The sequence below is a fragment of the Acipenser ruthenus genome, chromosome 2, assembly GCF_902713425.1.
Source record: "Acipenser ruthenus chromosome 2, fAciRut3.2 maternal haplotype, whole genome shotgun sequence".
In the NCBI taxonomy this organism is placed as follows: Eukaryota; Metazoa; Chordata; class Actinopteri; order Acipenseriformes; family Acipenseridae; genus Acipenser; species Acipenser ruthenus.
The window spans coordinates 80,114,248-80,128,447 of NC_081190.1; the positions used below are offsets into that span (position 1 = coordinate 80,114,248).

Consider the following 14,200-nt stretch of genomic DNA (forward strand, 5'->3'; position numbering starts at 1 on the left):
CATCTGACCACAGCATCATAAAGAGGGAGCTGTGTAGTTCCTTAAAAATATAGCCCTTTGTGCGCAAAATGTATTATTTCAGCTACAAAATATGCACCCATGTTTGACTCCACTGAGGTGTAACAGCTTTTGTCTCCAGTTGCAGGCACTTTATAATGTTTGTCTTAAGTAGATGACTTGCACATAAGACATAGCAATTGAACTGCGAGCCTCTAAAGACTGATATGGACTGATGCTTATTCTTCATTAAATACAAATCAAAAAAGAAATTACAGTATTACAGTATTTTTTTTCAGTTCATATAAATGGTATCCCTTATTCGGTAATGCTTTATATTGCGTGGCGTAAATTTATATTACATAGATATGCAATTGCATATTAAATTAATGTTAAATTAATATTTAATAGATATGCAATTGATATGAAATGTACGTTCAATTATTCCTTGTTACTTTCCATTAACATTTGTCAGATTAACTGTATTTTCAATAAGGATATGTAAACAATGGGAAATTATTACATATTTTCAAGGGTAACAAAACGTAATATAAATGGACGTGATATGCAATTACATTTTCAATCGACATTTGGTTAACATTTAGCAAGAAACCAGCTATTGCATATTTATTCAATATGAATTTAACATTAATTTAATATGCAATTGCATATCTATTTAATATGAATTTATGCCACGCAATATAAAGCATTACCGCTTATTCTATAAGTCTTTTCTTATTATATTCCTGTAAACTGGTTTCTGGTGGGGGGTGAAGCATTTTCCATACAGCCCTCCTTCCCTATCACTAATATTATTTTGAACATTGTATTGATTGTATCTAATAATCTAATATTTGTGATGGTTCTCAGTTAGGTTTCTTGGAATATAGCAACAATAACTTGATTAATATCGAAACATATTAATAGCTTCAAATTAGTCACAAAACGTATTACTCATAGGCATCAACTGGATTTTGAAATTAATGTTATGAAGTACAAAAGTTAGTATGAAAACATTTTTCTTATTTTTTTTTAAAAAAACGTGTTTCTCAAAACCTAGCCCATAGTACAAATGCATTAGTTACAACTCATAAGCGAAAACATCATTCTATTAACACACTTAACGAATGAATATCCCAAAAGCATTTGTGACAGACAAATTCTGACACGTTCAGCTTGTGGAACAGGAACAGTTTGGGCCTTTTCACCAAATCATTTTTGTTCCATTTCTGTTCTAGCATGGCTGACAGCGATTTGGGGATGCTGTTTGTGCATTGTGGTGATTTATTTTTTTAGACATAAAGTTTCATGCAGTTGTAACATCATATGTAATAAACAATAACTGGAAGCTGCTAGAGACTGGAAAATGCTGGCAGATGTTGGTCAACGGCTTATTTTTCCACCTGAGATTGCCACCACTAACCTTCGACCAGATATTGTCTTGTGGTCTGGATCAGCACGTCTTGTTCACCTGGTAGAGTTAACAGTGCCATGGGAGGATGCTGTAGATGCGGCGTATGAGAGGAAGAAACTGCGGTATGCTCAACTAGCCACTGAAGCGGAACAGCGAGGATGGAGAGTTCGGGTTTACCCAGTGGAAGTGGGTTGTCGAGGATTTGTGGCACACTCTACAACCCGGTTTCTCAGAGACGTCGGATTCAGTGGCCAAGAGTTGCGTCGCACAGTGAAGAACTTATCTGAAGCAGCAGAGAGGAGCAGCAACTGGCTGTGGTTGAGACGGAAAGATTCTGGCTGGGGATCTCAAGCACTATAGAAAGAAAGAAACGCTGATGTACAGGTAAGTAAGCTGGGCTGAGTTGAGTGGGGGACAGAGGGGGGTGATGCTGGGACGCCAGAATCACCGTCGAGCCCTCTTGAGGTGTCGTGGGCTAGTCGGCGAAACACTGAGGATGGCAGGTGCCCACTTGAAAACCCCAGAGATGTACCCTACTTAGCTCAATCCAGACGGTTGTCATGCTGATGCGCTGGGGAGGCCGCACTGTGGTTGATCTCCGGAGCCAGCATCGCAGCCGTTGTGTGTGCTGATGCGCCAGGGAGGCAAAATAAGCTGATCCCTGGAGCCAGCATTACACTTCAGCCATTAACACCAGACAGAAGGATATCTACATCATCATATGGAAGGAAACGTAAATGGATGGAGACACATATGGATCACATTAGTTTACTGTAAAGCTACGTCTTAGTTGGTGCTTATCTTGGCGAGATCCGAGTTCAAATCAGCATGAAGTTTTAACATCTACTCTCCTGTAATGGAAATCATAACATTAATATTATGGGTCAAATATATACAAACATCTTGCTATACAGTACAGACCTTCGTAAATGGATGCTACTTAATGGATTTTGCCAGTATAGCATGTAATTTATCTATGAGAATGCAGTGAATTAGCAGTAGGCCTACATCTATGCCCAAAAGTTTTGCCACTATAAATAATTTTGCTTCATAGTGTCGAATGAAGCCTGTGGAATAATGCTACGTTAACATATTGAATTACATACAATTTACAAATGTGACATTTCGAAATCCAACATGCCTTAAATACTACTGTACAACTATTATGGTTTCTGGTAGACTTGTGTGATATGGTTCTGTAGTTTCTTTGGTTACATGGTGTTAAATAAAATGTCTAAATTGTCTTAGTCTAGGTTTTCTTTTTTAAGAATGTCTCAATCCAAAAAAAAAAAAAAAAAAAAATGTAGGTGATTCAACATTTTGGCTATAGTCTGTATCTGTGGAGCTCCACTATGTTTCACAGTGTGGAACCTCCCCACCCCTCCACCCCCAAATTATTTTAAATCTGGACATTCATTATGATTTTAGTCTCATTGAAATACTAAGGGTCAGCCACAGACTCACTGTATCACCAAAGGGGATTGCCACCTGACTTCCTCGTGCTTGGGTCCTCTTAGCTGTAAACTTGTGTAGAAGCAGGATCACACTCTACACGAGGTTGGGTTTACCCTGGGTTCATAATTAAAAAAGAAATATATATATATATATATATATATATATATATATATATATATATATATATATATATATATATATATATATTAAACATATATCTTGAATGCACTGTATGCTTCAGTTTCAGTTAAATCTGGTAACAACAATGTGATGTGACTAAGCTTCAGTTATTATGGAATAGATAGATAATAAAAAAATACAAGCAAATAAATAATTTGGATGAAGTAAGTTTAATGAAATTATGTTTACAATAACAGCTTATGTTCATGTTTTTTTCAGTTACAAGACATTATTTGTCTACATTATTCAATTACAATTACCCAGAGGAGCAGTGTTAGGTGTAAGGGGTAGGGGGGTTAATTGGTTTCGATGGGTCTTATTTTTATTTTGACAACTTTAAGTGAGTAGTCTTGAGACTTGAAAGTCAATCCTTCTTCAGGCTGCGGGCCTGAATGTCTCGAATACTTCTACTTTTCTGTTCAGAAAAGTGACCTCCCTTACTTGAGCTACTGCTTACTACAGTGGTCTTCGAATATGATGAGGAACCTTTCCCATCATGCTTTTGGCTGTCAACAGGGAAAACTGTTTCTGTACGGAAAGCACTAAAGTCTTCCCCAAAATGGCTTTCGAAATCCCCATCACCTCTGCCCAAGTCAGAGTGTACAACTGTTTTAACTCTTGAGTGATCGGGAAGCTCTCTAGTGGAGGTGGTTACTACAGAAGAGCCGCCACCACCCCGAACCTCTTTGGTACTCGTGGATGAACTTGAGTGTTTGTTGAAGAAAGAATGTAAGTTGGGGAAGCGATCAGAGATGCCATCTACCCCCCCTGAGGTACCAGACACCGTCGTTGTAAAGCTACCACTGTCACCCTTTCCCTCTTTGACAGATGAATGCGAAGCATCATCAGTGCCCAAGCTTTCTAAGTGGTCACATTCTGGGGAGCCACCTGTCATTTCAATGGTCTCCACCGGACCATCTTTTGTGTAGACAATTCTCTTTTTGATGGTTTTGGTGCATGTGAGCACTTTAGTGTGGGTAGTAACAGATGAACCTGGGGTTGATTCTTCAGTGATACCGGTTTGTTTGGTGACTTTGTCACCAGATGAAGAGCCCATTGAAACACTACCTGACCCAACGCCTGGAGTGGCCGGGAGTGGAGTAATCTCATAGTCTGCTGTTTCTAAGGACAGTCGGAGTTGCTCTACGTTTCCGAATATGCTTTTCTCTCCACCTTCAGTAGCCAGTGTGGACTTGTATACAGATACTGTTTCATCCCCCCTCATGGGCCTCATCTTGACTATTCTCATGGAGTTTGCATTTTCAACTTTCTGCAAATTTATGTTTTCTATCTGAGATATTTGTTTTTCCAGGGTTACATAACTCTCTGTGTTGACATTGTAAACAAAAGCACTTGCACATGAGCCTTTGCAAGATCGAATCTTTATGTCAATGTCCACCTAAAACGGAAATAAAAATGGAAAATGAGTTTTCAATAAAAAAAGAAATACAAGCATAAGACACTCTACTCTTAGTAGCAAAAATATTTTTGTGGTTACTGAATACTTTGAAGTTCTTTAGAGAGCAATGCAAATCATTTTTATAATTTAGTTAATACTATATATACTGTATGTATATATATATATATATATATATATATATATATATATATATATATATATATATATATATATATATATATATATGGATGGGAGTTCCCGGGGGGCAGCGCACAATTGGCCGAGTGCCGCTTGGGGGGGGGGGTGGGTTTAGGACACCCTGGCCAACCTAAACCCTCCCCCCACCCCAGGTGGCACTCGGCCAGTTGTGCGCTGCCCCCTGGGAACTTCCATCCACAGTCGGCAATGGAATAGCCTGGACTTGAACCGGCGACATCCAAGCTGTAGGGCGCATCCTGCACTCCACTTGGAGTGCCTTTACTGGATGCGCCACTCGGGAACCCATTACATTTTAATAATGTAGATGATTGACATGTAACAATACTGCAATAAGGGGCTGTCAACACACCTGTGCAGTCTTTTTGGTATATTAAATACATATAAGAACATAAGAAAAGTTTGGCAACTATAAAAGGTCATTCAGCACATCAAGGCTCGTCCCGTGTTAGCATACCTTTCTCCTCTACTGGGGGGAACTAATTTAAAACCACAGAATGTAGTCTTTTTTTAATGTTCCCAGTGTTTTAGATATACTTTAAGAACAGATCATACTACTATAAAAACTATATACTGTAAGCAGGACATAATGGTGCATTCAGTTTAGTAAAATGAATTACTGTATTCAGTTTAGTAAAATGAATTACTGTATTCTCTCTATATAGTATATAATCTTCACATGTATTTATTTTACCTCAAGTGCTTGCATTGTATCAACTTGTTCTCGGATTTTGTCCTTTAATGCTATAAGTGCGCTGAGCTGGTTGTCAATTTTTAGCTTCAGATCAACAATTCTTCTACGTAATTGGTCAGCCAGATTAACATACTTATTATCGTTTCCTGCAATAACAAACAAACAAACAAACACAAATTAATAAATAAGCAACAAACATAAACAAAAGTACATAATAATGAAAGAGGCAGTAAAAAAAAATGCCCATAAAAGTCAATATATTACAGTTTGCCAATGAATGATACAGTGCAGAAGACAGAACATTAGAACATTCTAAAATAAGTGTCTTCCAAACAAATGTACATATAAATACAGTGCTCCTCCTTGGTACTGCACCATGGCAGTTGTCTCCCATTTGTCCCATAATGCCATTCCACTAGCACTTTCAGAACACACATAGCACAGTCTTGTAACTATGGCTCTAGCTGTAGCGTTATAAAGTGGGAGTACTAGACCAAAGCCACAGTGTCCATATAGTCCTGTTAAGAATGTGTTCAGCTATTTTTATACATTCTTTCTATATCATCCTGGTGTACACTGTGTAACTACAAAACTGGTGTACAGGTAGCAGTGTTATAAAAGTAGAATTTTAAATATACCTATGACAGAGGACGTTATGAGAAATTACAGATACTGGGTATTATTGGAATTATTTTCCTTGCCATATTAACAGTATAACAAAGACCCCACACTCAACATATACTTAAAAAAGTTGTACACTTGCCTGAATCTAAGACGAGTTGTTCTCTTATGTAATCATAGGTTTGTTTGGTGAACTGATCGGTAGATTTGTACCTGTTCCTGTTTTCCTCTAAAAATTTTCGAATTCTGTCAATTCTTTGAGCGATATCCCGATCTGTCTGGCTTAAAAGCCCCTGTATTCTACAGCCAGATGGACATTTGGGGCCCTATTGCAAATTAAAGAATGAAACAAACAAAAATGCATATACATTAACACAGAGGGAAATGGCTTTAATAGGATCAAATAAATATGATCAATGTGTTATGCAAATGAAATTTATGACACAAATGATTGAGGTTTCACAAGGGAAAGTCTCAAAAGCGATGTGTTTGGATCATTTTGTAGAGCAGATTTTTCTGCTGATTTCCACCCTGAAAGAAATAAGAATCTGTCCTTGTAAAGGTTTACCATAGTAAAAGCACAGCAAAGTGTAATAAAGCATGGTAAAAGTATGGTAAAGCACAGGTAATCATTGTAAATCATTACCCATAGGAATAGTAAAGCAGATTAAAAAACATGTCAAACAATGTTAAACTATTGAAAATGCATAATATAACCTTGAGAAATGCTTGGGAAAAGGGCACGATTCCCGTGGGAAGAACACACACAGTCAGAGCATTTTTATAATAAAAAGTCGATAATTGATTTTGTTTGGTACAATGGTTTCTTAAAGAAAAAAAAGAAAAAATAAACACTCACTGATTCTCACATTTAAATCACATAGAAATGCATTAAATATCTACCATAAAAAGCACATCTGTTTGCTAGGGGCTATTTTTTTTCTTAGATACAATGATCATATTCCATTCCAGAGGTGATATCCTAATACAATATTACATTAGAATACTCTATGATGTATAATATAGTTCATGAATTACATTTGCCAATCTTAATTATCGTATAGTTTATCCATATAATAATAAAACTGTTTCTTGAAATACTTATTTATTTTCACTTCATAAGAATTTTTTTTTACAGTTCTTCCTTTGATGCACCAACACAAGTTTTCATGTACTGTAACACTAAAGTCTGAAAATACTAAAATCTACACATTATAAAAAATACAAGTGTATAGCTAACATGAACATCAACCTAATAAATGCAACTAAATCCTTTTAAATCATTATTGATTGGCTGGGTTGATAGCGCTAATCTAATAAAGATGCATTTCAGCAGCACTGAAAATACTCATTGTGTCATATATGAAGTGAGAATGTCTTACCCAGTCATCGTCTGTACAGGCAGCCCATTCTTTTTCAGTTACACACTCACTTTTGTGACCCTGTTCTACAACCCTGGGTCCTCTTCCTTGGGCAATGTCTTCAAAAGAAATGTCCTTTGACTGAACATAGATAAATACACGAATAGATGAATATTGACAGTCCATTAGCTGCATTTGATTATTACTAGTCATTCTGAAACTAAATATAACACAAGATATTTAACATTGACAAACACATGTAACACCTAAACTGATGTTTCTTCAATCACAGTAAATGTGACTAAATATGTTCTTATAATGAAATGTGGTTTGACACTAGAAGTACTCCCTGCTCTAGAGTGACCTGTTCACTGGGATTCAGTGGGATTCTCATCATACTGTCTGTAAGGTACCCATCTTCTAATCAAATGTTTGCAGTTGTTTTATAAACAGTATATGCATATAAATAACACAAAGATTATTTTAAAAAAATCTAGCCAATTTACCAGCCTGCCCAAATATTCTAACTTCAGACTTATAGCTTTACACCTTACTCTTTATTTAATGAAACCCCAAGACTTAATGTCAAGCTAATTACCAAGATATATTTTTTCCCCTGGTAAAATGGTAATGGTTGCTGCTTTAATCTTTGCAAAGTTATCATTCATTCACCACAGAAGAAAAATAAAAGAAAATCACCCTACCCATGCTGTTATGAAGACACCTAGCAAACAGCAGAGGAGGTGTAACTGTCTCATCGTTCCTGTTGTGAGTCTGCAGAAGAGTTCAAATGATAAATCTCCCTGCTTCTGCTTCCAATTTGAACCCCTTTCTGACCAACGTAAGATTAGTCACTTTGTGTGTACAGTGCCAACAAGGTTCCTGTAAATGATTAATTGAACTTTCTTTGCATTTTATCAGAGGTGGTTAGTTTTGGCTGAACCTGCTGGCCTGATGTTCTGCTGACACAACAGAAAAGGGGGGTCAGTGTCAGAGAAGTAGCTATCGATTTTTTGAATTTACACAGAAAAGACACAGGGTTCATTTCTAAACATCTATGTACATAGACCACCCCCACCCTCAGGAAATCTTTTTGGAACAGGCAATTGATCTACACACTTATCTAGAGATTGAACATTTGTAATATTTGTACAACAGAGTTTGAAAACATTGTGTTCTTTCATTGCGTATTGCAAAACAATGTTACCACTCTGACAGGATTGACTGAGTGTTTATCATTTCTAGTAAAATATATAGTGGAACATAATATTACCACGCATGATTGCTGTGTTATATCACACAAAAATAAAAGAAGAAAAGGTTACTTTACATCCTTGCCAAGTAACTTCAATCTACATGTTAGCTACTACTGTATAATACAGCTGTGGCCAAAAGTTGTGCATGACCCTATAGAATTAACTCATTTTAAATAAAGTCGAATAAAGCCTGCTGAATAATGTTATGATAACATAGTGAAATACATATTGTTTTGTAGGTTTTCATGAAAAACTGACAAAAATTGAAAAATGTGACTTTTCAAAATCTAGTACTGTACTACTATTATGGCTTCCATTTTTTTATTTTTAAATGATGTCTCAGTGCTAAAATTCTAGGAGATGCAGAACTGTTGGCCTCAGCTGTACATCTGTATTGATAACCATTGCTGTTGATGAAATTAAATAACTGGCGAGAATTTAATTGTTTGCTAAAGCTTACATGATTTAGCATCTTTCTGAAAACAACAAAAAGCTGTTTACTGTTCTGTGGGAGTTTTGGCATTCTTCATTTAACCCACAAACATGGCTTTCTGCAATGTTGACTCTGCCAAGACAAGTATCAATTTGAATGATTCACTTATTCAGATCCTTTTTCCTATTTCTTACAGAGGGGGCAGTGATTTATTTAAGGGATAACAATATATTTATAAGTAGCCTGAATGAGACAATATAGGCATCAAAGCTGTCCACCAGCTGTCCCTTTGGGTATCACTGCCCTTGTGAGCACACTAAACAACTGAGCCCCTGATGCCTAAGTAGGGTAACCCCAGTATTATGGGCATCCCTTATGTGGGATTTCTTACCCATAGGCTCTATTTTAGCAATCCTGCTTACATTGCATTAGCATATAAACATTGTTTTTATTCATTTCATACAATTCATAAATACCAAAATATTTAGAAAGCATGTGGTCTTCAGGTAGAACTACACATTTTACAAACAATATCTATGTCCCTTACCTATTGCATGATTTCATATGTTCCAATAATTGTGGTGGGTAGTGTGTAGGGCATAGACTAGTCAGGATATACTATATTGAATTTAATCTGGCTACATGATTTGAAATTGTAATTATGATTGATAAATGAATTGAACGATTCTTCCAGGTATTTTCAAAAAGTTATCTTTGTGTGAGCTGGTAATTTGTTATGTCATGTCTCTAATCCTGTGCTTGTGTTCCTATCATTGCAGTCATAAAACCATACATTTCCTATTACTGGGGAAGTGGGTGCAGGTCCACCCCTTAAAGTTTGGAGGGCTATGGGGGAATATCTAGATGGGACAAGATTTTAATTGTAATGTCACTTTAACATAAATACTTTAACACAGCACAGTTTAAACATGCCAACTTCATTGATTGAAAAACAACAACAAACAAACAAAAAACTACATGTAATACAATTGATTCGCTCTACTCATTGGAATAGATGCAAAAGAATTGATATATTTTTCCATTGCCTTTAAACAAGAGTTTTTGTGTGTGTTTGCTGTCAAAATCAATGCAGGTACAGTATGTGAATATTATATCAAACATTCCTGTCTTCAGCTGTGGTAGCGTTCTGGACCTAAGAGAAGGAAGGGTCTTCACCACTTGGTCCTTCTAATTGTTCAATGTGCCAATTTTCAGTTATTACAGCCAGGGGTTAAATTGGTGCGAAATGGTCTGGAACAGTGTTCCGCCTCTTCAGGATTCCGTTCCTGGTCTTCTGATTGAAAGTAGGATTCCATTCCCAATCTACTGATAGAAAGTAAAAAATTACCAATTACAGAGCACCCACTAGTATACAGTTACAGCAACTGTTTGATGCTACACTCAGAATATATAGTAAAATGATGTGCCAATGAATAAAATGATTTATTCAGTTATAATTTTGATGGTTATAGGTGCGTGTGTCCTCTGTTGTACCAATCTGCTACGCCAGCCCCGATCACAAGACGGCCAAGTTAGAATGCATACCGAATTAACTCATTAGAAACATTGCTACAAACAGCATTTAAATACTGTATCATCCACGCTTTACTCTCTTACCATAAAATGATGATGCAATCTTTCTGATCAATAGTTCTGAGTTCTGTTATGCTAATGAGATTTTTAGACAATCAAGCAACGCAATATGTTACTATTTCTCCTGAACACAAAGCAAAGAAAACATGGCTTAATAACAAGGGCATGCCAGCAAAATGGTAGCTAGTTTTCTTATATAACCAATCTTATAATGGCTTAATTATATTGGTTTAAGTTTTATAGACATAGATCTGGTTTTGTAACTGAATGTGAGCTCATTTTATAGAACAACCTCCTTGTGCTCCGTCCTTCAGATGAGATGTAAAACCAAGGTCCTATTGTACGTGACTCTGCAGCAGTTGTTGATGCATAGTTCACCACCTAGTCTCTGCAAGTCACTTTGGATAAAAGCGTCTGCTAAATGATCATAATAGTGGCTTTTAACAAACAAAAACTAACAACTGGGGGTTCCTGAGTGGCGCATCTGGTAAAAGCACTGTGCCCAGTTTGAATCCAAGCTATGTCACTGCCGACCATGGACGGGAGTTCCCAGGGGGCACAATTGGCCAAACGCTGCCCGGGCGTGGTAGGGGTTAGGTCAGCTGGGGAGTCCTTGTCTCACCGCACACCAGCGACCCCTGTGGTTGACTGGTCACTTGCCAACTCCACAAAGTAGGAAGTCGCCAGAGGAACCTCACAAAGTCACTAGATGTCACTATTTAGACATTCTAAAGTCGCCAAAAATGTTGCTAAAAAACAGATTTTTTTCAAATTTGTCTGACACCATTTTTCAAAGGGATAACAAGATTACAACCTTTAGACATTAATTGGAGGTGACCACAGGGCAGAGTGTAATTTAATAAAATAAACATGCTCCTACTTGTGTCAGGTGCAGTTTACATGTCCTGGGAGTTTCTGATTGCATTTTGTTTTTAATCCTTTGGTGGTAGTATGCGTACCAGTTTTGTTTTTTTTGAGAACTTTATACAAGATTAGTAGATGTAAAAACTGAACTATATATAAGAAGAGTGGATGTAAAAAATGAACTTTATAAAATTAGAGCGACCATATGTAAAAACTATAAAAACTCATCCAAGTCCCATTCCTCTTCTCTGGATGGTTCTTGATTGGTCTGGTACATGGCTCGGGCTGCTGAATGCTGCTGGATGGCTGTGTTGCTTTAAAAGAGCTTAAAAAGTAAGGTGATGGATCCAAGTGGTTTTCAATAAGAGTGATAAGGACATCAATCTGTGCTGTATGGATCAGAACCCTCCCACAGACAGACTTCAGGAGACTAATCAGTGTATTGAGAAGTTTAACAGGGTCAGTGTTCTCGCCCTTGTGCCTTGACTGTGTGCTGTACTTCCGCTAGTACAGACTTCAGGTAAGTTAAATACAAGCGGTTCTGTTCATCACTGTACATGGTAAAAAGCATCTCTGCCATATGGCAGCTGTCCTTCATAGAGAGAGCTGGAAGGGTAGCTTCAGAGCCTCCCATTGGTTCAGAGTCCTAACAGCTGGTTCAATGGAGAACCAACGTGTAGAGCACATTTTTGTAATCTTCAGCGGTTCTTCTCTGCAGTTAATCATTTCATATACCTGGCAGTATGCTTTTTTACGGCTTGGAAATAAGGAAATAAGGTTTGTCTTACAAGAAATTCGATGTTTGTTGGGAGAGTTTCTATAGATGAATGTGACACCGCAAGCTGTAGAGAATGACAAATGCAATGAACAAGTACTTGATCAGGTAATCCGTATTCCTCTTTCAGTATTTTATGTAACACCCTTGCTTACATCACTGATGCATTGTCCGTTCCTATTCCTGCTAGGTTTTGGAGTATCAGTCCTGCTCTTTCAATTGTGTCAACAAGGGCGTCTGCTATGCCTCTTGCATCACCAGATTGTAGAGGGACAGAAATGTAGACACACTCCGTCCTGCTTCTCACTAAAATAATGTAAAACTACTCCTAACTGCTTCGACGCAATAATGTCAGTTGATACATCAACGACAAGGCTGAAGTTTTTGTTCCCTAGGTCACGCAACACAGTCTGTTTAAAGTGAGGTGCCAGTACTTCCATTATAATTTCTGTACATTTTGTAAGGTGAAGTGTCATCTCTGAGGTAGAGGTCTTCACCGACAATTATTTACCTGACCCGACCCGCCCCGATGTAAAATTCTTGTTATTAGCCCCAGATCCGACCCGGCCCGAAAAAACAGTGGAACGCTTTTCGTTTCCCCAGCTTATTATATGCACTGACTAGATACAGTATTAAAGCAGTGGTTTATTTCCAGTCAACCTGGAAATCTGGCTGAGCTACAGACAGTATTTATTCATGAACCTACACAGAGGACATGGAAAGTGTTCCCTCCGCTTTACGTGCTGTTACCTTTTTTTTCAATCGACTTGAAGTCAAGGTGCGTCTGCTTCGGGTTGCAAAATCTTCTGCATATGCTTCGTGCTAAAACTATGTTTTTTTATATCGTTAATCTTTGCAGACAGTACAGCTTTGCAATAACTGCAATAGTCCTTGGTTGAGTTGCCTTCCACAGGTTTTATCCAGCCTTTAAATTGCGGATTAGACGGCCACTCCTCTCGGAAGCGCTGAGTGTATGCTTTGTGTTTTGACATATCTACCAGAAATAAATTGCAAAAATAACCACTGCTTTCTACTCATTCTAACTACGACGACAAGTAAATTAACGCAAGTACGCTCAGTGCATTATGTGATGTTATGGCGTCGTTGTGGCTAGTGCGTGCATACAATCTGTACCATAGATATCCCACAATGCATTATTATGATATTTATGGTCTGTACTATACTACTTCCTGAAGTTCAGGACATGAGAAGCCGCTTGTGATTAAGCTGCTTGTGATGATTCAGTTTGGTGACTTCTTTCTATGAAAATCACATCACATCTCTGGTCTCATGCATCTGATCCACAAACAATATATATATATATATATATATATATATATATATATATATATATATATATATATATATATATATATAGGCAAATAGGTCCTTGTGCTGTTGATATCACCATTTCTCTTATTTCATAAAGATTTTGTGTGAAAATGTTTGATTACTGCATCGAGGTAGGTCTGTCTTCAGTGCGACAGCAACATTCCAAAACACTCGCATTCAAGGCGATCTAATAGGGTAATCTACCGGAAATACACAAGCAGGGCCTCGTTTGAAAGGTCTGAATTTCCAGGGCTGTCTCTCACAGTGTAATAAGTTGTCAGGATGTTAACAATGAAAAAAAATTAAATATAGGTATGTTATTTAAACAGTTGTAGCAGCACGTGGGGACGTGTAACGCTATATATTTTTCAGAACCCCGCTTACTCTTTAATTACCAACAGATTTTATTTTTTAAGATACATTTCCCCTCAATTGACTTAATTAGGGTAGACCCAAACTACTGAACTCTTTTTTTCCTGCACTAAATGACAGCAGTAGCTGACTGAGTCTAACTTAGCAGTCTTTCAACACAGATCCAAAGAAAAAAGAAGCAACCATCCTACCCATGCTGTGAAGATGACAGCTAGAAAACAACAGAGGATGTGTAGCC

General features: G+C 37.3%; 2 protein-coding genes across 3 annotated transcripts in view; both read right to left on the reverse strand.

The window, feature by feature from the left end:
- LOC117408453 (fibrinogen alpha chain) overlaps positions 1–2,664 on the reverse strand; it is a 6,919-nt gene extending 4,255 nt beyond the window's left edge. The window contains exon 1 of one of the 2 annotated variants that reach the window (XM_059002158.1): positions 1,421–2,664. In XM_059002158.1, the coding sequence (XP_058858141.1) occupies positions 1,421–1,490 (70 nt within the window). In that variant the 5' untranslated portion in view covers positions 1,491–2,664. The other variant, XM_059002163.1, reaches the window with a different exon arrangement.
- Positions 2,665–3,197: 533 nt separating this feature from the next.
- fga (fibrinogen alpha chain) lies at positions 3,198–8,176 on the reverse strand. The gene is made up of 5 exons (XM_034013447.3): positions 8,042–8,176; positions 7,359–7,478; positions 6,119–6,302; positions 5,356–5,501; positions 3,198–4,445 (listed from the first exon to the last, which is right to left on the reverse strand). The coding sequence occupies exons 1-5, from the start codon at positions 8,093–8,095 to the stop codon at positions 3,411–3,413; spliced, it is 1,539 nt and encodes a 512-aa protein (XP_033869338.2). The 5' UTR covers positions 8,096–8,176; the 3' UTR covers positions 3,198–3,410.
- Between the last annotated feature and the right edge of the window lie 6,024 nt (positions 8,177–14,200).

Coding starts and splice junctions, on each gene's coding strand:
- fga (XM_034013447.3), bottom strand. CDS start 8,095: ATGAGACAGTTACACCTCCTCTGCTGTTTGCTAGGTGTCTTCATAACA. Junction 7,479..8,041: donor GTGTCTTCATAACAGCATGG/GTAGGGTGATTT, acceptor ATCTATGTTCAG/TCAAAGGACATTTCTTTTGA. Junction 5,502..6,118: donor ACAACTCGTCTTAGATTCAG/GCAAGTGTACAA, acceptor TTGTTATTGCAG/GAAACGATAATAAGTATGTT.